The sequence below is a fragment of the Platichthys flesus genome, chromosome 15, assembly GCF_949316205.1.
Source record: "Platichthys flesus chromosome 15, fPlaFle2.1, whole genome shotgun sequence".
Classification (NCBI taxonomy): Eukaryota; Metazoa; Chordata; class Actinopteri; order Pleuronectiformes; family Pleuronectidae; genus Platichthys; species Platichthys flesus.
In genome coordinates this window covers 6,123,448-6,145,023 of record NC_084959.1, presented here as the reverse complement: position 1 = coordinate 6,145,023, position 21,576 = coordinate 6,123,448, and the positions used below count along the sequence as shown (strand labels likewise).

The window sequence follows — 21,576 nt, the reverse complement described above, 5'->3', positions numbered from 1 at the left end:
CCCAGTTGAGGACCTCTGGTTTATTGTATATCTGTGATTATCTAAATAGAAAAAAAATTGAATTAAACACAGCAAACGAACCAAACAGTAACAAATTAAAATACTGTGAAAATACATATAAAAGATGCTCCAATTACATTAAAGTAATATAATATAAAATGAATAAATACTGTACTATACTAAATGCAGTATAAGCATTGTATTGGATAAGGTTCTTCCTGCTTGCATACAGCAGACTCCAGGGACCAGCCGCTGACCATCTATGATATAAATAGAGGATCAGTGAATAAAGCTTGTCGGAGCTCCTTCATCAGAACAGAGTGAGACAAGCTCACCTCCATCCTCCACACAACAGAACCTGCTGCACTCTGCTTCACCTCACTCCATCTTTCACTATGGAGTTTTTCAACTCGGATCTCGGGAAGAACATCACCTTTGTGCGTCCTGCGTATTTCATAATAAGCGGATTTATCGGAATACCTCATGTTAAGTATTATTACATCTTTCTGTGTTTTATGTATATCTTTTCCGTGCTGGCAAACACTGCAGTCATGGCCGTAATATGTTTGGATCCCAATCTGAGAACTCCAAAGTATATCATAGTTTTTAACCTGGCCTTTACGGACCTGTTCGGTAACTCTGCTCTGGTGCCGAAGGTCCTGGACGTCTTCCTGTTCAACCATCACCTCATCCCCTACAACGACTGCCTGACCTTCCTGTTCTTCTGCTACACCTGCCTCTCCATGCAGTCTCTCAACCTGGTGGCTCTCTCCTACGACAGACTCATAGCGATCGGTTACCCGCTGCAATACCATGTGAAGATCACTCACAGGTCCATGTTTTGTGTTATCGCCTCTTTTTGGCTCTCTATCGTCACTGTGGTACTGATCGTAGCCGGCCTTCTCACCAGACTCTCCTTCTGTCAGTCTGTAGTGATCAGGAGTTATTTTTGTGATCACGGTCAGTTGTTTCGTCTGGCCTGCAACGACACCACACCCAGTTTTATCATGGCCTATCTGTTACCAGCTCTCATCCTCTGGTTCCCTCTGATATTCATCGTGTGCACGTACCTGTACATCAGCTATGCTTTGAGCAAAGTGACCACGGTTCAGGGGCGGCTGAAGGCCTTAAAAACCTGCACAGCTCATCTGTCACTCGTGGCCATCTACTTCATCCCGATATTAGTCACATTTATGTTGCAGAAGAACATTCATCCCAACGCCAGAATCATTAACTTGTCTCTGAGCTCTGTCTTTCCTCCCACGTTGAACCCGATTATCTATGTTCTGCAGACGCAAGAAATCAAAGAATCTGTGAGAAAACTATTAATGATCAGAAAGAAATCTGGGATTAAAGTAAAGAAAGTTATTATCAAGTAACAATTGCTGTTCTGTTCATGACATTATGTATATTACAGTCAAATCAATGAGTTAGAATCACACAAATGTTTTGATATTAATTTATTCCAGAAGAATTCAAATATAATTATTATATTTCATCTTCACATCAAGTGCCATTTTTAAAAGCACAATTGTGAAATCAAAAAACTCATTTAAAGACAGAAGTTATTTGCCATTTGCCTTTATTTAAACTTGTGTACTGTGTGATAACTATGTGTTTATTCTACAAACATGTGTTTCTCATTTTCATTTTATTGTTTCATTCTAGTTCCTTCATCTGTTTTGTTTTATTGTATTGCTGACCCTGATCTCTTTTAATTTTTTCAACTTTGCACTTATATTTGATTTTGTGATGCACCTTGTAACTTTCTTTAAAGGTGCTATAGAAATAAAGTTTATTATTCTTTTCATCAGTTTCCTGTATATATATATATATATATATATATATATATATATATATATATATATATAAATATATATATATATGTATATCAGAGTCTTTTTTATTTTTTTATATATTTCATGCAACACTTAAGATGAAAAAAAGAGATTATATTAACATTTGTATTTTTTAAATCAATGATAAAAGAAGAAAGATAATTTCTGATCAAACGTTTGGCTTCTTTGTGATTATTGATTCTTCATAAGGTAAAACAGAACGAGAGCTTTTCTGTCTTCATGTGTTTTTCTCTTCTGCTTCACTTCACTCTCTCCTGAAACACAAGTTCATATTAAACCACTGCTGCCGTTCAAGGACATCATGACTTCTCTTATATTGTGAATATTTTTTATTGTGAGGCATCTCCAGGGAGTGCAGATTCTGTGTGTGTGAACTTCAAGATTCATAAGATGATTGAGAAAAGAGTCTTTAAAAGCTGTTCATCATCTTCGTCGTGGAACAAAGTCAGTTTCTGTGATATTTTAGCCAGCAGTTTTTTTTTACCTGCAGGAGGATTTGATGCACATCAAGGTCACCTCCATCCTCCACACCAGGCACGTGCACAGACATTTTGGGGGACAGGTGCTAAGACCAAAAACAAGGGCATCCATCGCCAAAATTATTCATGAAATTAAAAATAATAATACTGAATGAATAAATGATGGCTCCCCTGGACCAGGTAGGGTTACTGATTCTCCCTCACCTGTTTTACAAGTTGATGGCTTGATCCAAGATAAAAGAGAGCTGCTACCCTGAGCTGCTTGCTGCAGTTCCCTGTCCTTCTGCTTTTGGAGTCTCTCTTTTCTTGGCATTGTGCTACAAATTTTAGAAATGAGATAAATCAATGTCGTGCATAATAATCAAGAGTGACTTACATAATCTCTATAAAGCTGAAAACACAGTACACACACACTTTTACTGTTTTCTGACAGATTTTAAGCATATGCAGCATTACACTAGTAATATACCACAATATACCTCACAAGACTGTCATGTAGCTCAACTTAAGACCTACCTTTCATATCAATCATTACAATTTTAAATGAAACAAAACTAGTGAACTTGTCTAATTTGTAGAACAATATAAGTGCCTTTAAATTGTCTGTCTGTCTGTCTGCCTGTCCGCCTGTATCTCTCTCCCTCTCTCTCTTCATTAAACATGACAAACGTCAGTAAACAGCTGGACAAGGCTTTGAAATCACGGATTTCGTGAGATTTTGTTTGTTTATCTTTTAGGAAACGTCGGACCAGTTGCGACGTAATGTTTCCAGCGGCGCTATTGTTGTGGTTCATTTATCACCAAACAACGACGGGGGATTGCACAAACACCATCATTACCTGTTTGTTTAATGCTGCAGGTCAGAGAGGAAGTGGCTGCGGCCGTCTGAGGAGGAGGAGGAGGAGGAGCTTGTGAGCGCCGCGGAGCATGTCGGGGCGAAATTCTCACAAAAACTCAAATAAATGCCCATCAGATATCAAATCACATTTGGGAGGAATTGATGACAGAGAGAGTAATTTTCATTCTTAAATATTGATGAATGAAGATACAACTTGGCTCCAGCAAAAGGGCACTTTTCTCATCCAGGGCAAAAGGGCTAGTGCTTGAGCACTGCTAGGGGTCTATCTGTGCACGTGCCTGCCTCCACACAACAGAACCTGCTGCACTCTGCTTCACCTCACTCCATCTTTCACTATGGAGTTTTTCAACTCGGCTCTCGGGAAGAACATCACCTTTGTGCGTCCTGCGTATTTCATAATAAGCGGATTTATCGGAATACCTCATGTTAAGTATTATTACATCTTTCTGTGTTTTATGTATATCTTTTCCGTGCTGGCAAACACTGCAGTCATGGCCGTAATATGTTTGGATCCTAATCTGAGAACTCCAAAGTATATCATAGTTTTTAACCTGGCCTTTACGGACCTGTTCGGTAACTCTGCTCTGGTGCCAAAGGTCCTGGACGTCTTCCTGTTCAACCATCACCTCATCCCCTACAACGACTGCCTGACCTTCCTGTTCTTCTGCTACACCTGTCTCTCCATGCAGTCTCTCAACCTGGTGGCTCTCTCCTACGACAGACTCATAGCGATCGGTTACCCGCTGCAATACCATGTGAAGATCACTCACAGGTCCATGTTTTGTGTTATCGCCTCTTTTTGGCTCTCTATCGTCACTGTGGTACTGATCGCAGCCGGCCTTCTCACCAGACTCTCCTTCTGTCAGTCTGTAGTGATCAGGAGTTATTTCTGTGACCACGGTCAGTTGTATCGTCTGGCCTGCAACGACACCACACCCACTACTATCATGTCTTTTCTGTTATTAACTCTCATCCTCTGGTTCCCTCTGGTATTCATCGTGGGCACGTACCTGTACATCAGCTATGCTTTGAGCAAAGTGACCACGGTTCAGGGGCGGCTGAAGGCCTTAAAAACCTGCACAGCTCATCTGTCACTCGTGGCCATCTACTTCATCCCGATATTAGTCACATTTATGTTTGGGAAGAATATTCATCCCAACGCCAGAATCATTAACTTGTCTCTGACCTCTGTCTTTCCTCCCACGTTGAACCCGATTATCTATGTTCTGCAGACGCAAGAAATCAAAGAATCTCTGAGAAAACTATTAAAGATCAGAAAGAAATCCGTGATAAAAGTAAACAAAGTTATTATCAAGTAAATACTTTCGTTCTGTTAAGGACAATAAGTTTATTACAGTAGAATCAATGAGTGAGTGATTACATGTTAGAATCCCACAAATGTTGTGATATGAAATTATAATAACTATTACATTTAATCCTCAAATCATGTAGCGTTTTTAAAAGAAGTGTGAAATAAGATAACTAATTGAAAGACTGAAGTTCTTTGCTAATTGTATTTATTTATACTCGTGAACTGTGTGATAACGGCAATTTATTCTACAAACATGTAACTATATTTCATAGTTTCATTTTATTCTTTTAATGTTGTTCCTTATTTGTTTCATTCTAGTTATTACATCTGTTTTGTTTTATTGTAATGCTGAGTATGATCTTTTTTTCTTTTCTCAACTCTGCACTTATCTTTGATTTTGTGAGACACCTTGTAACTTTGGTTTTGTTAAAAGTGCTGTAGAAATAAAGTTTATTATTGTTATCATCAGTTTCTTGTTTATATATATATATATATATATCAGAGTATTTGTAATTTTTCACATATTTCAAGTGTGATGAAAACTCATCTTGAGATTTGAAATTATGAAATTCTCAGACTGGAGTTGCTTTTAGTTTTTATAATAATAAGCTCTGCAGAGTTTATACAACAAGCACGGGGGCTCAAAATGGAAGAACTGGTCGCAAGTTAAAAAAAGCCAGAACTTATACAAAGAGGTGCTTCATAAACTGAATATGAAAAAAGAAATGAAATCCTCCTCTGTGTCCGTCCGCTGTAGCAAACTCCCTGTGTGCCAAGGTCACAGCAGTGAGACTCCTAGTCAGGGGATTTCCACAACCTTGGTCTGTGGAATTATCCTCCACACATGCAACACTTAAGATGGGAAAAGAAGACGATTTTCACATTTGTATTTTTTTAATTAATGATAAAAGAAGAAAAATAATATCTGATCAAATGTTTGGCTTCTTCCTGATTATTGATTCCTCATAGAGTAAAAAAAACGAGAGCTTTTCTGTCTTCATGTGTTTTTCTCTTCTGCTTCACTTCACTCTCTCCTGAAACACAAGTTCATATTAAACCTCTGCTGCCGTTCAAGGAAATCACAAGGTCTCTTTTATTGTGGGTTTGATTGTGAGGCATCTTCAGGAAGTGCAGATTCTGTGTATGTGAACTTCAAGCTTTATAAGATGATTGAGATTTTTTTTTTCAAAAGCTGTTCATCAAGCTGGAACAAAGTCAGTTTCTGTGATATTTTGGCCGACAGTGTCTTTTTGATCTGCAGGTGGATTAGATGCACATCTTCATGTCTGTAATCAGATGTGAAAAGAACATATATTTCATTAAACCTTTGTGTTCCATATTATTAATAAAAGCAGAGACTTTAGTATATCACAGAACCTGATTCTAGGCACATGAGCTTTGAGCTGCAGGTCTCTAGTTTGAATCCCGGCCCGACCATTTTCCTGAATCACGCCTCTTCTCTCTCTGTCTCATCCATCTATTCATTTTTTTTACTAGAGAATATATGTTAATATTGTTCATTTGGGTGTTAAAGTAAATAAATACAGAGCCTCGTTGTATTTGCAGTATTAAGGTTGTGAGTAAATCTTATAACCTTTAAGATCCTTAATCAGTTATACATGTTTCCTCTTCACTGTGTAAATTGTGCCTTTAGGGTTTATTGTATATCTGTGATAATCTATATAGAAAACAAATGAATTAAACATACCATCTAACCAAACAGTGACAAATTAAAAAACAGTTTAAAAACATAAAAATAGATGCTCCAATTACATTAATGTAATATAATATAAAATGAATAAATACTGTACTATACTAAATGCAGTATAAGCATTGTATTGGATAAGGTTCTTCCTGCTTGCATACAGCAGACTCCAGGGACCAGACGCTGACCATCTATGATATAAACAGAGGATCAGTGAATAAAGCTTGTCAGAGCTTCTTCATCAGAACAGAGTGAGACAAGCTCACCTCCATCCTCCACACAACAGAACCTGCTGCACTCTGCTTCACCTCACTCCATCTTTCACTATGGAGTTTTTCAACTCGGATCTCGGGAAGAACATCACCTTTGTGCGTCCTGCGTATTTCATGATAAGCGGATTTATTGGAATACCTCATGTCAAGTATTATTACATCTTTCTGTGTTTTATGTATATCTTTTCCTTGTTGGCAAACACTGCAGTCATGGCCGTAATATGTTTGGATCCCAATCTGAGAACTCCAAAGTATATCATAGTTTTTAACCTGGCCTTTACAGACCTGTTCGGTAACTCTGCTCTGGTGCCGAAGGTCCTGGACGTCTTCCTGTTCAACCATCACCTCATCCCCTACAACGACTGCCTGACCTTCCTGTTCTTCTGCTACACCTGTCTCTCCATGCAGTCTCTCAACCTGGTGGCTCTCTCCTACGACAGACTCATAGCGATCGGTTACCCGCTGCAATACCATGTGAAGATCACTCACAGGTCCATGTTTTGTGTTATCGCCTCTTTTTGGCTCTCTATCGTCACTGTGGTACTGATCGTAGCCGGCCTTCTCACCAGACTCTCCTTCTGTCAGTCTGTAGTGATCAGGAGTTATTTCTGTGACCACGGTCAATTGTATCGTCTGGCCTGCAACGACAACACACCCAGTTTTATCATGGCCAAACTGTTACCAGCTCTCATCCTCTGGTTCCCTCTGGTATTCATTGTGTGCACGTACCTGTACATCAGCTATGCTTTGAGCAAAGTGACCACGGTTCAGGGGCGGCTGAAGGCCTTAAAAACCTGCACAGCTCATCTGTCACTCGTGGCCATCTACTTCATCCCGATATTAGTCACATTTATGTTTGCTAAGAATATTCATCCCAACGCCAGAATCATTAACTTGTCTCTGAGCTCTGTCTTTCCTCCCACGTTGAACCCGATTATCTATGTTCTGCAGACGCAAGAAATCAAAGAATCTGTGAGAAAACTATTAAAGATCAGAAAGAAATCTGGGATTAAAGTAAAGAAAGTTATTATCAAGTAACAATTGCTGTTCTTTTCAGGACATTATGTTTTTTGCAGTCAAATAAATGAGTGAGAATCCCACAAATGTTTTAATATGAATTTATTCCAGAAGAATTCAAACATAATTATTATATTTCTTCTTCATATTAAGTGACATTTTTAAAAGCAAAAGTCTGAAATAAAATAACAAATGTAAAGACAGAATTGTTATACCAATTGCATTTATTTATACTCATGTACTGTGTGATAACTGCAAGTTCATCTACAAACAGGTAACTATATTTCTTATTTTCATTGTGTTGTTTCATTCTAGTTCTTTGACCTGTTATGTTTTATTGGTTTGCTGACTATGATCTTTTTCATTTTCTCAACTTTGCACTTATATTTGATTTTGTGACGCACCTTGTACCTTTTTTTTATGTGCTATAAAATAAAGTTTAGTATTGTTATCGTCAGTTTCATGTATATGTATATATATATATTTCAGAGTATTTCAAATTTTTCATATATTTCATGCAACACTTAAGATGGGAGAAGAAGATGATTTTAACGTTTGTATTTTTTAAATCAATGATTAAAGGAGAAAGATAATTAATTTTAAACCTCTGCTGCTGTTCAAGGACATCATGACTTCTCCTTTATTGTGAATTTAGTTTGAGGCATCTTCAGGAAGTGCAGATTCTGTGTATGTGAACTTCAAGATTTATAAGATGATTGAGAAAAGATTCTTTAAAAGCTGTTCATCATCTTCGTCGTGGAACAAAGTCAGTTTTTGGGATATTTTAGCCGACAGTATCTTTTTATCTGAAGGAGGATTTGATGCACATCTTCATGTCTGTAATCAGATTTGAACAGATCATATCTTTCATTAAACCTTTGTGTTGCATATTATTAATAAAAGCAGAGACTTCAGTATATCACAGAACCGGATTCTAGGCACATGTGCTTTGAGCTGCAGGTCCCTGGTTTGAATCCCGGCTCAACCATTTTCTTTAATCACTCCTCTTCTCTCTCTCTCGCCCATCAGTCCATTCATTTTTTGACAAGAGAACATTTGTTAATATTGTTCATTTGGGTGAAAAGTACATAAATGCAAAGCCTTGTTGTATTTGCAGTATTAAGGTTGTGAGTGGATCTCATAACCTTTAAGAACCTCAATCATTTATACATGTTTCCTCTTGACTGTGTAAATGGTGCCTTTAGGGTTTATTGCAGGGCTCTTCAAAGTTTTTCAGGCCAAGGCCCCCCAACTGGTGGAGAGATGGAGCAGGGACCCCCTACTATATGTATTGCATAAAATTGTATTTTATATTAAACTGGGCCTAGTGCCATATATAAACATAGCTACCCTGTTATTGTGCATTCAATACTAAGCTATTCAAATATATAACAGGTTCATATATTCATGTTTTTAATTTAAACATGTGCTAGGTAGAGGATGGCCATGCCACTGCCATTTATAAACATACATCTTGCATACAACACTGAGCTTTTAAAGTAATTCACAGATTCATGTTTTTATTTTAAACATACATGTAGAAGAGACAGTGAATCCTCAAGCCATCTGTGGATTCAGGGTCCGACATTTCCCACATTAGTGAAATGTCGGACCCTAATGGGTAGCTACGAAAGCGTATTGCATTTACTTGCAAAAAAAAAGAAGAAGCTCTCGGTAAAAAATAAATAAAAATAAATAAAAAAAACCTCTTTTCCAAACTTTTTTCCCCCTGTTTTTCCGAAATAAAGATCCTGTTTTGGGCTCAAATTTTTTTTTTCAAGCTTTTATTTTGAAAGAGACATATAGCGTCCATAGACGTAGCTTTGCTTTAAACGGTCAGACTCTCCTTCTGTATAAGTAACAGTGAACTACAAAAGACTGATGTAACCGGGAGGTTAAATCTCTTATAATGTCAGGAGGCCTCAGTCGAGAGAGGACACGAGAGATGGTTATTTAATCGTGACATCACACTCGTTTATTTTCCATCACACTTTTCTCTATCGATAGAACCCATTTCCGTTATAACCCCTTTCAAAACAAGAGTCCCACCCACCAACCTGCTTATAACAGGAACTAAACATCAATTGTCAATCAAGTTTCAAATAAACCTGAAAACATCAACTCAAAGTCTCGACCATCTTTCGGAGTATATGCTACAGATAGGTAGTGGATAGTTTAATTTTTGTCCCGTTGTAAGTGACTTTATTATGAAAGATTGATGTGTAGTTCCTATTATAAGCAGGTTGGTGGTTTGGAGTCTTGTTTTGAAAAGGGTTCTAACGGAACCGTTTTAAGCGTCGCTATACGTCACTATCTCAGAAAAACAGGAAAAACTTAGTTAGAAAAACTATTTTTTTTTCTTTCTTTCTTTTTTACCTAGAGCAGTGGTTCCCAAACTTTTTGTGCCCAAGGCACACCAAAGGACAAATAAAAATTTCAAGGCACACCTATTGTGCAAAATAGCCTTGTAACACGTGTTATCACTAATATCATCTGTTTATCTGTTAAGTTTATAATTATTTACTAATGCCAAATAAGATGTGACCAAGACAACTATTCTACTCATGAAATATTTATTAACAAAATACTTCACAAAAATATTTAAACTTTATCAAATTGGGCTTAATCAAACACACCCATTTCAACCAGACAGGTGAGGCAAAGGAAACAGAAATTCAGCAGAGAACTGTCTATGAGAAAGCTGCATGGTCCTGAATCTGACCCACAAATTATAACTGTAGCATTTAGAATCAGGCTTTTTTTGTAAATATTCTGCCTACTAACAAATCAGTGGGACACATGTGCCTGTCGGGGCGCACAGATTTTTTTAATCCTTGGTGGCACGGAGGAGAGGGCCACTCGCATGTTCTGCTCAACAGAGAGCCGTGACCTGGTCTTGTTCTTCATGTGAACAAGAGTGGAGAACGCCAACTCACACAGGTAGGTGGTGGGGAAATGAAGAAGTTGGTCGATAGCGTGGTGGGAGATGGTTGGATATTCTGATGCACAAACCAACCAAAACTGATCGAGTGTGAGCTCACTAAATTTCAGTTTCAGCGTGCGGTCCGCACGGAGCTCTGCGCTCTCCTCTCTCTCCTTCATAGTGAGCTTCTCGGTTGAGGACTCGGACTCCTGGTTGAATGGGTCTCGGATCCAGTCATTGTCCTCGATGTCCGCCACACGTGGAAAATAGCGCTCAAACCTCTCTTTTAAGGTCTGAAGGTGTTCGGCATATATAGCGCGCTCACTGGCTGCCTGTGGCGCAGCTGATGCCAGCGGGAACATGTTCATGGAGCCCTGTTCCAAAGCCTCGCGCCACAGGGTCAGTTTGCCCATAAAGCCCAGAATCTTGTCTGTGGATGATAAAATGTTTTCATTCCTGCCCTGAAGCTTGGCGTTTAACTCGTTGAGATGCCCAAATATGTCTGCAAGGTAAGCCAGCCTGGCGCACCAGCTCTCATCCGCGAGCCTGTCCTTATGAGGGACAGCGTGTTCACGTGAAAATTCCAAAAGCCATAAGACAGGTAACTTTCATGATACTGTCGGCTGACAGTTTTTTTCCTCTTTTCTTTCGGTGGGTTGTCGGACTCGGCAGTCTCTGCACTGGTGGTTGGTGGTTTGCTCCGCACGAGAAAGCGCTCCATTTTCCCTCTTGTTTATGTTTTAATGTTGTGTTCACCTGCGCCACTGCGCGAACAGCGAAATGTGGGATCCTCTTTGAGGATTTTTGAAATAGTTTTTAGATAAAGAGTTTGCCTCTGTATTATGGAATGAGTGCATTCAAAGTAGTATATAGTAAATTAAAATAATTATTTTTGTATAGTTGTATACTATATTGCAGTAGGCTATGGTTGTCACAAAATCCCACGGCACACTTGGACTTGCCTCACGGCACACCAGTGTGCCGCAGCACACAGTTTGGGAACCACTGACCTAGAGCATTTTCTCAAGTGAATGCAATACGCTTCCACAGGTAGCACACAACTTAAATAACCTTGGACGGATGGAGGTTGTCAGGCAGAGGGTCAAATCAGCCTCTCATTATGTCGGATGCATGTTAATGTGTTTTTGAAGACATTTAAATTAGTTGAAAAAAAAATTGTGTTACAAAATAAATCAAAAACTATAAAAAATTGTCTAATCAACCAAACATTTAGCGACACCCGCTGTAGTACCTCTGCAGACCCCTCTAGGGTCGCTGACCCCCTGTTGAAGACCTCTGAATTTGTATATCTGTGATTATCTATATAGAAAACAAATGAATTAAACACAGCAAACTAACCAAACAGTAACAAAGTAAAATACAATGAAAAAACATAAAAATAGATGCTCCAATTACATTAATGTAATATAATATAAAATGAATTAATAATGTACTATAATAAATGCAGTATAAGCATTGTATTGGATAAGGTTCTTCCTGCTTGCATACAGCAGACTCCAGGGACCAGACGCTGACCATCTATGATATAAACAGAGGATCAGTGAATAAAGCTTGTCAGAGCTTCTTCATCAGAACAGAGTGAGACAAGCTCACCTCCATCCTCCATACAACAGAACCTGCTGCACTCTGGTTCACCTCACTCCATCTTTCACTATGGAGTTTTTCAACTCAGCTCTCGGGAAGAACATCACCTTTGTGCGTCCTGCGTATTTCATTATAAGCGGATTTATTGGAATACCTCATGTTAAGTATTATTACATCTTTCTGTGTTTTCTGTATATCTTTTCCGTGCTGGCAAACACTGCAGTCATGGCCATAATATGTTTGGATCCCAATCTGAGAACTCCAAAGTATATCATAGTTTTTAACCTGGCCTTTACGGACGTGTTCGGTAACTCTGCTCTGGTGCCGAAGGTCCTGGACGTCTTCCTGTTCAACCATCACCTCATCCCCTACAACGACTGCCTGACCTTCCTGTTCTTCTGCTACACCTGCCTCTCCATGCAGTCTCTCAACCTGGTGGCTCTCTCCTACGACAGACTCATAGCGATCGGTTACCCGCTGCAATACCATGTGAAGATCACTCACAGGTCCATGTTTTGTGTTATCGCCTCTTTTTGGCTCTCTATCGTCACTGTGGTACTGATCGCAGCCGGCCTTCTCACCAGACTCTCCTTCTGTCAGTCTGTAGTGATCAGGAGTTATTTCTGTGACCACGGTCAGTTGTTTCGTCTGGCCTGCAACGACACCTCACCCACTGCTATCATGGCCGTTCTGTTATTAACTCTCATCCTCTGGTTCCCTCTGGTATTCATCGTGTGCACGTACCTGTACATCAGCTATGCTTTGAGCAAAGTGACCACGGTTCAGGGGCGGCTGAAGGCCTTAAAAACCTGCACAGCTCATCTGTCACTCGTGGCCATCTACTTCATCCCGATATTAGTCACATTTATGTTGCAGAAGAATATTCATCCCAACGCCAGAATCATTAACTTGTCTCTGACCTCTGTCTTTCCTCCCACGTTGAACCCGATTATCTATGTTCTGCAGACACAAGAAATCAAAGAATCTGTGAGAAAATTATTAAAGATCAGAAAGAAATCTGGGATTAAAGTTAAGAAAGTTATTATCACGTGAATACTTTCATTCTGTTAAGGACATTACGTCTATTACAGTAGAATAAATGAGTGAGTGAATACATATGTTAGAATCCCACAAATGTTTTGATATTAAATTTTAATAATTATTACATTTTATCCTCAAATCATGTAGCGTTTTTAAAAGAAGTGTGAAATAAGATAACTAATTTAAAGACTGAAGTTCTTTGCTAATTGTATTTATTTATACTCGTGAACTGTGTGATAACGGCAAGTTGATTCTACAACCATGTAACTATATTTCATAGTTTCATTTTATTCTTTTAATGTTGTTCCTTTATTGTTTCATTCTAGTTATTTCATCTGTTTTGTTTTATTGTAATGCTGAGTATGATCTTTTTTTCTTTTCTCAACTCTGCACTTATCTTTGATTTTGTGAGACACCTTGTAACTTTGGTTTTGTTAAAAGTGCTGTAGAAATAAAGTTTATTATTGTTATCATCAGTTTCCTGTATACCTGTTTACCTGTATATATGTATATATATCAGAGTATTTGCAATTTTCACATATTTCATGTGTGATGAAAACTCATCTTGAGATCTGAAATAATGAAATTCTCAGACTGGAGTTGCTTTTAGTTTTTATAATAATAAGCTCTGCAGAGTTTATACAACAAGCACAGGGGCTCAAAATGGAAGAACTGGCTGCAAGGTCAAAAAAGCCAGAACTTATACAAAGAGGTGCTTCATAAAACGTAATATGAAAAAAGATAATGAAATCCTCCTCTGTGACCGTCCGCTGTAGCAAACTCCCTGTCTGCCAAGGTCACAGCAGTGAGACTCCTAGTCAGGGGATTTCCACAACCTTAGACACTGGTCAGTGGATTTATCCTCCACACATGCAACACTTGAGATGGGAAAAGAAGATGATTTCACATTTGTATTTTTTGAATTAATGATTAAAGAAGAAAGATAATATCTGATCAAACGTTTGGCTTCTTCGTGATTATTGATTCCTCATAGAGTAAAACAGAACGAGAGCTTTTCTGTCTTCATGTGTTTTTCTTTTCTGCAGCAGTTCACTCTCTCCTGAAACACAATTTCATATTGAACACCTGCTCCTTTATTGTGGATTTGATTGTGAAGCATCTTCAAGAAGTGCAGATTCTGTATATGGGAAATTCAAGATTTGTAAGATGATTGAAAAAAGATTCTTTAAAAGCTGTTCATCATCGTTGTCGTGGAACAAAGTCAGTTTCTAGGATATTTCAGACGACAGTGTCTGATAGATAGAAAGATAGATAGATAGATAGTTCTGTCAGACAACTCACGTTTGATCATGTAATATATTTATACAGAAATATATTAAATATATTATAAAAATATATTATATTAATATATTTATTTGGCGTCTAGGCTCCAACTTAATCACTCCCCCATATGATTACACATGAATGATGGGAGTGATGAGCAAATACTTGTAACCCCCGTTGGAGCCTACAGGTGGATGCTGGGGTGGTGGAGGGACTGAGGCAACAGGTAGCAATACTGCAGCAGCAGTGCGAGCAAGAGGGGTTGATGGGAAATGTCTCTCTGGTTAAATAACCCACCTGATAAGGTGGGTGTGTAGTATAGATGGTTGTGGAGATTGAGGTATGTCACATGACGTATGTCACGTGATTGGCGCAGAGCAGCTCGAGTTGCCTGCCAGAACTAGCTCGCAGGCGTCGCCATATTTCTGTCAGACAACTCACGTTTGATCATGTAATATATTTATTACAACAGATTTAGTGTTTGGCGTCTAGGCTCCAACTTAATCACTCCCCCATATGATTACACAGGAATGAGTGATGAGCAAATACTTGTAACCCCCCAAAACTGCACATAGTCGGAGCCTGACGTAAGGATCAGTATCTGCTATGTGTGCGCCAATCACCGCCGCGGTGTGGCCATTCTCCGTAGGGGCATTAGCCTGCAGGAGTATATGCTAACTAGTGAACCTGTTATGTGAGCCATTCACCGCCGTGGTGTGGCCATTCTCCCTAGGCGCATTGCCTGCAGGAGAATATGCTACCTAGTGAACTGTTATGTGTGCCATTCACTGCCGCGGTGTGGTCATTCGCTGTAGCCGAAATTGTCTGCGGGGGAATATACTACCTGGTGAGGTTCCCTATACGGGAATATTCTGAACTTGGCAGATGGCAACATATGCACCGGAATTTCACCTTTAAGCCCAGCAAACCACCTGAAATGCATAAAATAATCAGTCTGCAAAACACATACAAATTATTCATTCACATGTTTTGTTTGTATCGCCAATATTCAAAACATGATTTGTTTCATCGGGCTTAACAAATGCGACATCCTGTCCTTAACCCTCGACAAGAGTAAGGAAAAACTACCAAAAAAAACCCCATAAACAGGGGAAAAAGTAGAAACCTCAGAGAGCCACATGTGAGGGATCCCTCTCCCAGGATGGACAGGAACAGATGTATGCCACGGCAAGGGTGCAATGAATCCCTTGGCATCGTCCGCATTGTATCGTCACCATTTGAGGGGATGAAGGCGCGCCGAAACATGCCTGTGACTACCCCGGACGCGGAGACGTGATGGATCCCGAGATCTGACATGCAACAAAGGATTTATGCAGCGGAGATTACATATTAAAACATCAAGGCTGCAGATGATGTTTGAGAGTCAATATTCCTTCTTGTGGTGTCCAACAGTAGCATTGATGATGGAGTGTTGCAGTCATAGCGGTGCAACATCTTAGTGAGTGCGGGGACAGCATCCAGGTGTCAGCTCTGGCAGGGATGGCGAAGCTTTGAGGAGATCTCGTCATGCATTTTCGACCATTGTTGGTAGGCAAGGGTGTCGTCAGATGGGTTGAAGAGGGATGCAAGCGTTTGATCATAGAGGAGAAAGAACAGGAAGCAGTATTATTCTTAGCAATGATAATTCAGAAGTCTCGACAAGATCTATCAGACTTGTTGTGAACATGTGTTCTTCTAAGACTAGAGAGGATAAGGTCATGTAGAGGATTAAATAAGCGTCCTTGTCAGATTTCCTATTAGACTGCTTCCGTTATCGTATACTCCGACTCACCTTGACAACAATTCCGTAATAGGGAAATATAAAGCCAAGGTAAATGTTAGGTAAGACTGTCCTCATTGAGGATTCATAGCTTTTCTATTGTAGCAGCATTGACACATGATAAGGTTATTGGTTCTTGATCTATTCACTGCTCTGTAGGAATTGGATGAATACCATGGGGTCCAGACGCTCGGGTATGGTTGGACAGATGGGATTTCCCTCTGCTTAAATAGACCGCCTAATGCGGTCGATGAGTGCTGTGGCTGATTGTGGCAAGTGAACTATGTCACCTGATATATGTCACATGATTTATGTCACCTGATGTATGGCACAAGACTGAAGCAGCGTAGCTCGAGTTGCCTGCCAGAACTAGCTCGCTGGCTTCGCTCCATTTCAGTCAGACAACTCACGTTTGATTATTTATCTTATTTATTACGATATTTATTATTCATAGTAGAACAGGTTTGTGTTTGGCTTCTAGGCTCCAACTTAATCACTCCCCATATGCTAACACAGGAATGATGAGCTAATACTGTAACCCCCCAACACTGCACAGATTTGGAGCCTGACAGATGAATCGGTATCTGTTATGTGTGCGCCATTCAACGCCGCGGTGTGGCCATTCTCCATAGGCGCATGCCTGCTGGTAAATATGCTACCCAGTGAGCCTGTTATGTGTTCCACGCCACTGCGGTGTGGTTATTCTCCATAGGCGTATGCCTGCTGGAGAATATGCTACCTAGTGAGCCTGTTCTGTGTTCCAGGCCACTGCGGTGTGGCTATTCTCCATAGGCGCATGCCTGTTTTGTGTTCCACGCCACTGCGGTGTGGCTATTCTCCATAGGCGCAAGCCTGCTGGAGAATATGCTACCTAGTGAGCCTGTTATTTGTTTCAAGCCACTGCGGTGTGACTATTCTCCATAGGCGCATGCCTGCTGGAGAATATGCTACCTAGTGAGCCTGTTATGTGTTCCACGCCACTGCGGTGTGGCTATTCTCCATAGGCGCATGCCTGCTGGAGAATATGCTACCTATTGAGCCTGTTATGTGTTCCACGCCACTGCGATGTGGCTATTCTCCATAGGCGCATGCCTGCTGGAGAATATGCTACCTAGTGAGCCTATTATGTGTTCCACGCCACTGCGGTGTGGCTATTCTCCATAGGCGCATGCCTGCTGGAGAATATGCTACCTAATGAGCCTGTTATGTGTTCCACGCCACTGCGGTGTGGCTATTCTCCATAGGCTTATGCCTGCTGGAGAATATGCTACATAATGAGCCTGTTATGTGTCCCACGCCACTGCGGTGTGGCTATTCTCCATAGGCTTATGCCTGCTGGAGAATATGCAACCTAGTGAGCCTGTTATGTGTTCCACGCCACTGCGATGTGGCTATTCTCCATAGGCGCATGCCTGCTGGAGAATATGCTACCTAGTGAGCCTGTTATGTGTTCCACGCCACTGCGGTGTGGCTATTCTCCATAGGCGCATGCCTGCTGGAGAATATGCTACCTAGTGAGCCTGTTATGTGTTCCACACCACTGCGGTGTGGCTATTCTCCATAGGCGCATGCCTGCTGGAGAATATGCTACCTAGTGAGCTTGTTATGTGTGCCATGCCACTGCTATTCACCATGGCGCATGCCTGCAGGAGAATATGCTACCTGTGAAACTGTGATGCGCACCATGCACCCCTGTGGTGTGGTCATTCGCGGTAGGCACATTGTCGCGGGAGACTTTATACTGCCTGGTGAGGTTCCCCCCAACTGCCCTGGCTGTAGGAGAATATATTGTGAACTTGGCACATGGCAACCTATACCCCAGAATTGAACACTCTAAGTCCAGCAAACCACCTGAAATGCAACAATTTATTTTTTCCCTCTGCTTCAACTTCTACAGACCTCAGAGTGACAATGGGAGCCACAACAACTAGGGCTGCACAATTTATCGAATTGCATGATCGTCAGCGATATTGACATTTAAAATGCGTGCTTTGCTTTATATCCAATCAAGCGCTCTTTCAACTAACATTCGCTAAACACCAGAGGGAGAACAAGATGGGAGTTGTCATGCACGCACCCTGCAGCGGTAGCCAGAACAAACGTTTTGTCTGCAGCAAGTTCCGGTATTTCTTAGAAGAGCAGAGACAGAGAGTAGCCAGTCGCAGTTTTGTGTGAAAGGTAAATCAATTATCAGGAGCAGAATGCGAGGAGCTAGTCCTTCGAAAAGGATCATCATCCATTGTTGGGTAGTTTTGGAATTTAGCGCAAGTGATGATAACCAAGAACAAATCATGCCAGAGTGTGTTTAGAGTTGTGATTGCGCCGCATAGCAATACAACTACCTATTTGATTCCTTTGGGAAAGGTACTGTTGTCAGGAGACAGGAGCTTCAAACCCATGGCTGGAGATTGGACTACGACTCCCATAATCCTGCTGGAGTGACGTACCAGGAAGTACGATAGCACGAGCGGGACCGTCGTTTTGTTTACATCACGTGCAGGGAAGATGGCGTGTGATTCGAGTCCGAATTGTTTCATTCATAACGTTCAGTGCAGACTTCATTCAGCAGAGGAGACAGGATGAAAGCCCCAGCGGATCCAGCCGCGCTTCCTCTGCCTCCGAGGGACAACATCCCGCGGTGAGGGAGAAGTTGGTAGAGCAGAGATGTCCCTGGAAGAATCCGTCAGCGAAGCTGCCGACAGTGACTCTGCCACCAGCGTTTGTTCGGCCTCGCGGAGCCGCCTTCAGTCAAGAAGTAGTTGAAACTAACTCGTGGCTCAGACCGGATGAATTAAACGCTGCGCAGTTCCTCCAGGATGTGGTGCGCGCTGAGAGGCCCGCGGGAGTCCTTGCGCAGACACTTGACGTCCGATTCACACGTTGTGAATCTTGAAGGACCGAGCCGAAATTTCCGAAATAAAGCAAACTTTTTCAGAGGAGAAATCACTCGGATTGAGAGAGACAACGACCCACGGAGGAACAACGGTCACTTGGTCAACGGCTGAGACACTGAAGCAACAGGTAGCAATACTGCAGCAGCAGTGCGAGCAAGAGGGGTTGATGGGAAATGTCTCTATGGTTAAATAGACCACCTGATAAGGTGGGTGTGTATTATAGATGGTTGTGGAGATTGAGGTATGTCACATGATGTATGTCACGTGATTGGCGCAGCGCAGCTCGAGTTGCCTGCCAGAACTAGCTCGCAGGCGTCGCCATAGATAGATAGATAGATAGATAGAGCGATAGAGAGATAGAGAGATAGAGAGATAGATAGAGAGATAGAGAGATAGATAGATAGAGAGATAGAGAGATAGAGAGAGGGATAGAGAGATAGAGAGATAGATAGATAAATAGAGAGATAGATAGATAGATAGAGAGAGAGAGATAGAGAGATAGATAGATAGATAGATAGATAGATAGATAGATAGATAGATAGGTAGATAGATAATTCTAACACCTCTCCACTGCACGACCTTGTCTGATGATGAGGGGTGACCATTTAATAGACTCAGGGGATCAGACATCGAACTAATGTGATGGAGAAGAGGAGGTGTACGATGGGTTCTTCAGTTTCCACCTCTGTCAAACCATATAAAAGCTTCTGTCATAAGAGCGCCGGGGAGAAGGAGAGGAGGAGAAGAGAGGAGGAGAGGAGCTCACCTCCATCTCTATGCAGACACTTCTCCACATCCCTCGCTGCTCTCACACAGATTTTAATATGAACCTATTCAACTCAGCTCCGGGGAAAAACATCACCTTCGTCCACCCGGCGTATTTCATAATCGGTGGGTTCTCCGGCATCCCAAATATAAAACATTACTACGTCTTTCTGTTTTTTGTGTACATCATTTCAGTGCTGGGGAACACCGCCGTCATGGCCGTAATATGCCTGGATCACAACCTGAGAACTCCGAAGTACATCGCGGTGTTCAACCTGGCCTTCGTGGACCTGTTCGGTAACTCTGCTCTGGTGCCCAAGGTCCTGGACGTCTTCCTGTTCAACCATCACCTCATCCCCTACAACGAGTGCCTGACCTTCATGTTCTTCTGCTACACCTGCCTCTCCATGCAGTCCTTCAACCTGGTGGCTCTCTCCTACGACAGACTCATCGCGATCATATATCCGCTGCAGTACCATGTGAAAGTGACCCACAGGTTCATGCTTTGTTTGATCGCCTCTTTCTGGGCCTTTGTCATCGTCGCTGTGCTCATATGCGTCGGCCTCATCACGAGACTCTCCTTCTGTGAGTCCGTGGTGGTTAACAGTTATTTCTGTGACCACGGGCAGATCTACCGGCTGTCCTGCAACGACCATTACCCCAATTATGTGCTCAGTTGTTTGTACCCGGTTCTTATTTTCTGGCTGCCGCTCGTTTTCATCTTGATGGGTTACATGTACATTGGCTGCACTTTGGCTAAAGTGGCCACCGCTCATCAAGGTCTCAAGGCCTTTAAGACGTGCATCGGTCATCTGTCGCTGGTGGCAGTTTACTTCATCCCTCTATTGATCACATTCACCCTGATGGAGAATATCCATCCGAATGCCAGGATCATAAACCTGTCCCTGACCTCCGTCTTCCCCCCCATGTTGAACCCCATCGTTTACGTTCTGCAGACGCAGGAAATCAAAGAATCTTTGAAGAAGTTGTTAAACATCAGAGGGAAATTCAAAAGAATAACAGCAATGTGAGCATTTAGTCCTTGTTTATATTATATTGTGTCTCTTAGTGCTTTGTTTGCTGTATATGGAATATTTGGAAAATATTCACATGATCATAAAAAATCTAGACAAGAAGTAGATGTTTTATGTAGATATGTCTGTGATTTCAAAGTAAAGCTGCTGTTAACGCTGTCATAGGAATATTTAAATATCAAAACTATATGAAGTTTATTTTAATCTAGTTTACTTTGTATTAATTTAATGTAAACTGTGTATTGAAGCTGAATTTAGTTTTTATAAACCTGCGATGAGTTAGTTATTGTTGTTTTAGATATTTCTGTGCATTATAACTGAGTTAAATTTCTACATGTAGAAAACAATGTTTGATTTTAAAGTAAATAATCTAAGAGTCTATAGTGATGTGTGTGCAGAGTACGGAGGCATTTTGAGTTGAATGCTATAAAATAAATAATCTGTGTTTTCATAATTCATAGCTACAAGCAGAAGACACTAACTAACACTAACGACTATATCAAATGTAAAGAATTGCAGATCAGTTTATAGCTTTGTAATGTGGAACTTTGATTTTAGATTATTTTACTACACAATTAACTGAATGTAAGAAATTAAACAATATGTGATTCAATAAAGCACTAAAGTTCTCTGTCTCGTTCATATTCTTTTAGATTTTGTCGATATCTACCTTTATTTTTTTATTTCTAAATAAAATATTTAATCGTCCCGAGCAGGTTTTTCCTGATCTAGATTCCAAACCAACTC

The 21,576-nt window shown here is 40.8% G+C and overlaps 5 protein-coding genes across 5 annotated transcripts; all 5 read left to right on the top strand.

Moving 5' to 3' along the window:
• Positions 1-395: 395 nt before the first annotated feature.
• LOC133969992 (olfactory receptor 1E16-like) lies at positions 396-1,379 on the top strand. The gene has a single exon (XM_062406765.1). It carries the CDS (start codon positions 396-398, stop codon positions 1,377-1,379), a length of 984 nt encoding a protein of 327 aa, XP_062262749.1.
• A 2,153-nt stretch (positions 1,380-3,532) lies between these two features.
• Positions 3,533-4,516, top strand: LOC133970076 (olfactory receptor 1496-like). The gene has a single exon (XM_062406895.1). It carries the CDS (start codon positions 3,533-3,535, stop codon positions 4,514-4,516), a length of 984 nt encoding a protein of 327 aa, XP_062262879.1.
• Positions 4,517-6,540: 2,024 nt separating this feature from the next.
• Positions 6,541-7,524, top strand: LOC133970056 (olfactory receptor 1496-like). Its single transcript, XM_062406867.1, has one exon. It carries the CDS (start codon positions 6,541-6,543, stop codon positions 7,522-7,524), a length of 984 nt encoding a protein of 327 aa, XP_062262851.1.
• A 4,576-nt stretch (positions 7,525-12,100) lies between these two features.
• LOC133969833 (olfactory receptor 6C4-like) lies at positions 12,101-13,084 on the top strand. The gene has a single exon (XM_062406537.1). The coding sequence runs from the start codon at positions 12,101-12,103 to the stop codon at positions 13,082-13,084; it is 984 nt and encodes a 327-aa protein (XP_062262521.1).
• A 6,770-nt stretch (positions 13,085-19,854) lies between these two features.
• LOC133969996 (olfactory receptor 1F1-like) lies at positions 19,855-20,832 on the top strand. The gene has a single exon (XM_062406771.1). The coding sequence runs from the start codon at positions 19,855-19,857 to the stop codon at positions 20,824-20,826; it is 972 nt and encodes a 323-aa protein (XP_062262755.1). The 3' UTR covers positions 20,827-20,832.
• The last annotated feature ends 744 nt before the right edge of the window (positions 20,833-21,576 follow it).

Coding starts and splice junctions, on each gene's coding strand:
- LOC133969996 (XM_062406771.1), top strand. CDS start 19,855: ATGAACCTATTCAACTCAGCTCCGGGGAAAAACATCACCTTCGTCCAC.
- LOC133970076 (XM_062406895.1), top strand. CDS start 3,533: ATGGAGTTTTTCAACTCGGCTCTCGGGAAGAACATCACCTTTGTGCGT.
- LOC133969833 (XM_062406537.1), top strand. CDS start 12,101: ATGGAGTTTTTCAACTCAGCTCTCGGGAAGAACATCACCTTTGTGCGT.
- LOC133970056 (XM_062406867.1), top strand. CDS start 6,541: ATGGAGTTTTTCAACTCGGATCTCGGGAAGAACATCACCTTTGTGCGT.
- LOC133969992 (XM_062406765.1), top strand. CDS start 396: ATGGAGTTTTTCAACTCGGATCTCGGGAAGAACATCACCTTTGTGCGT.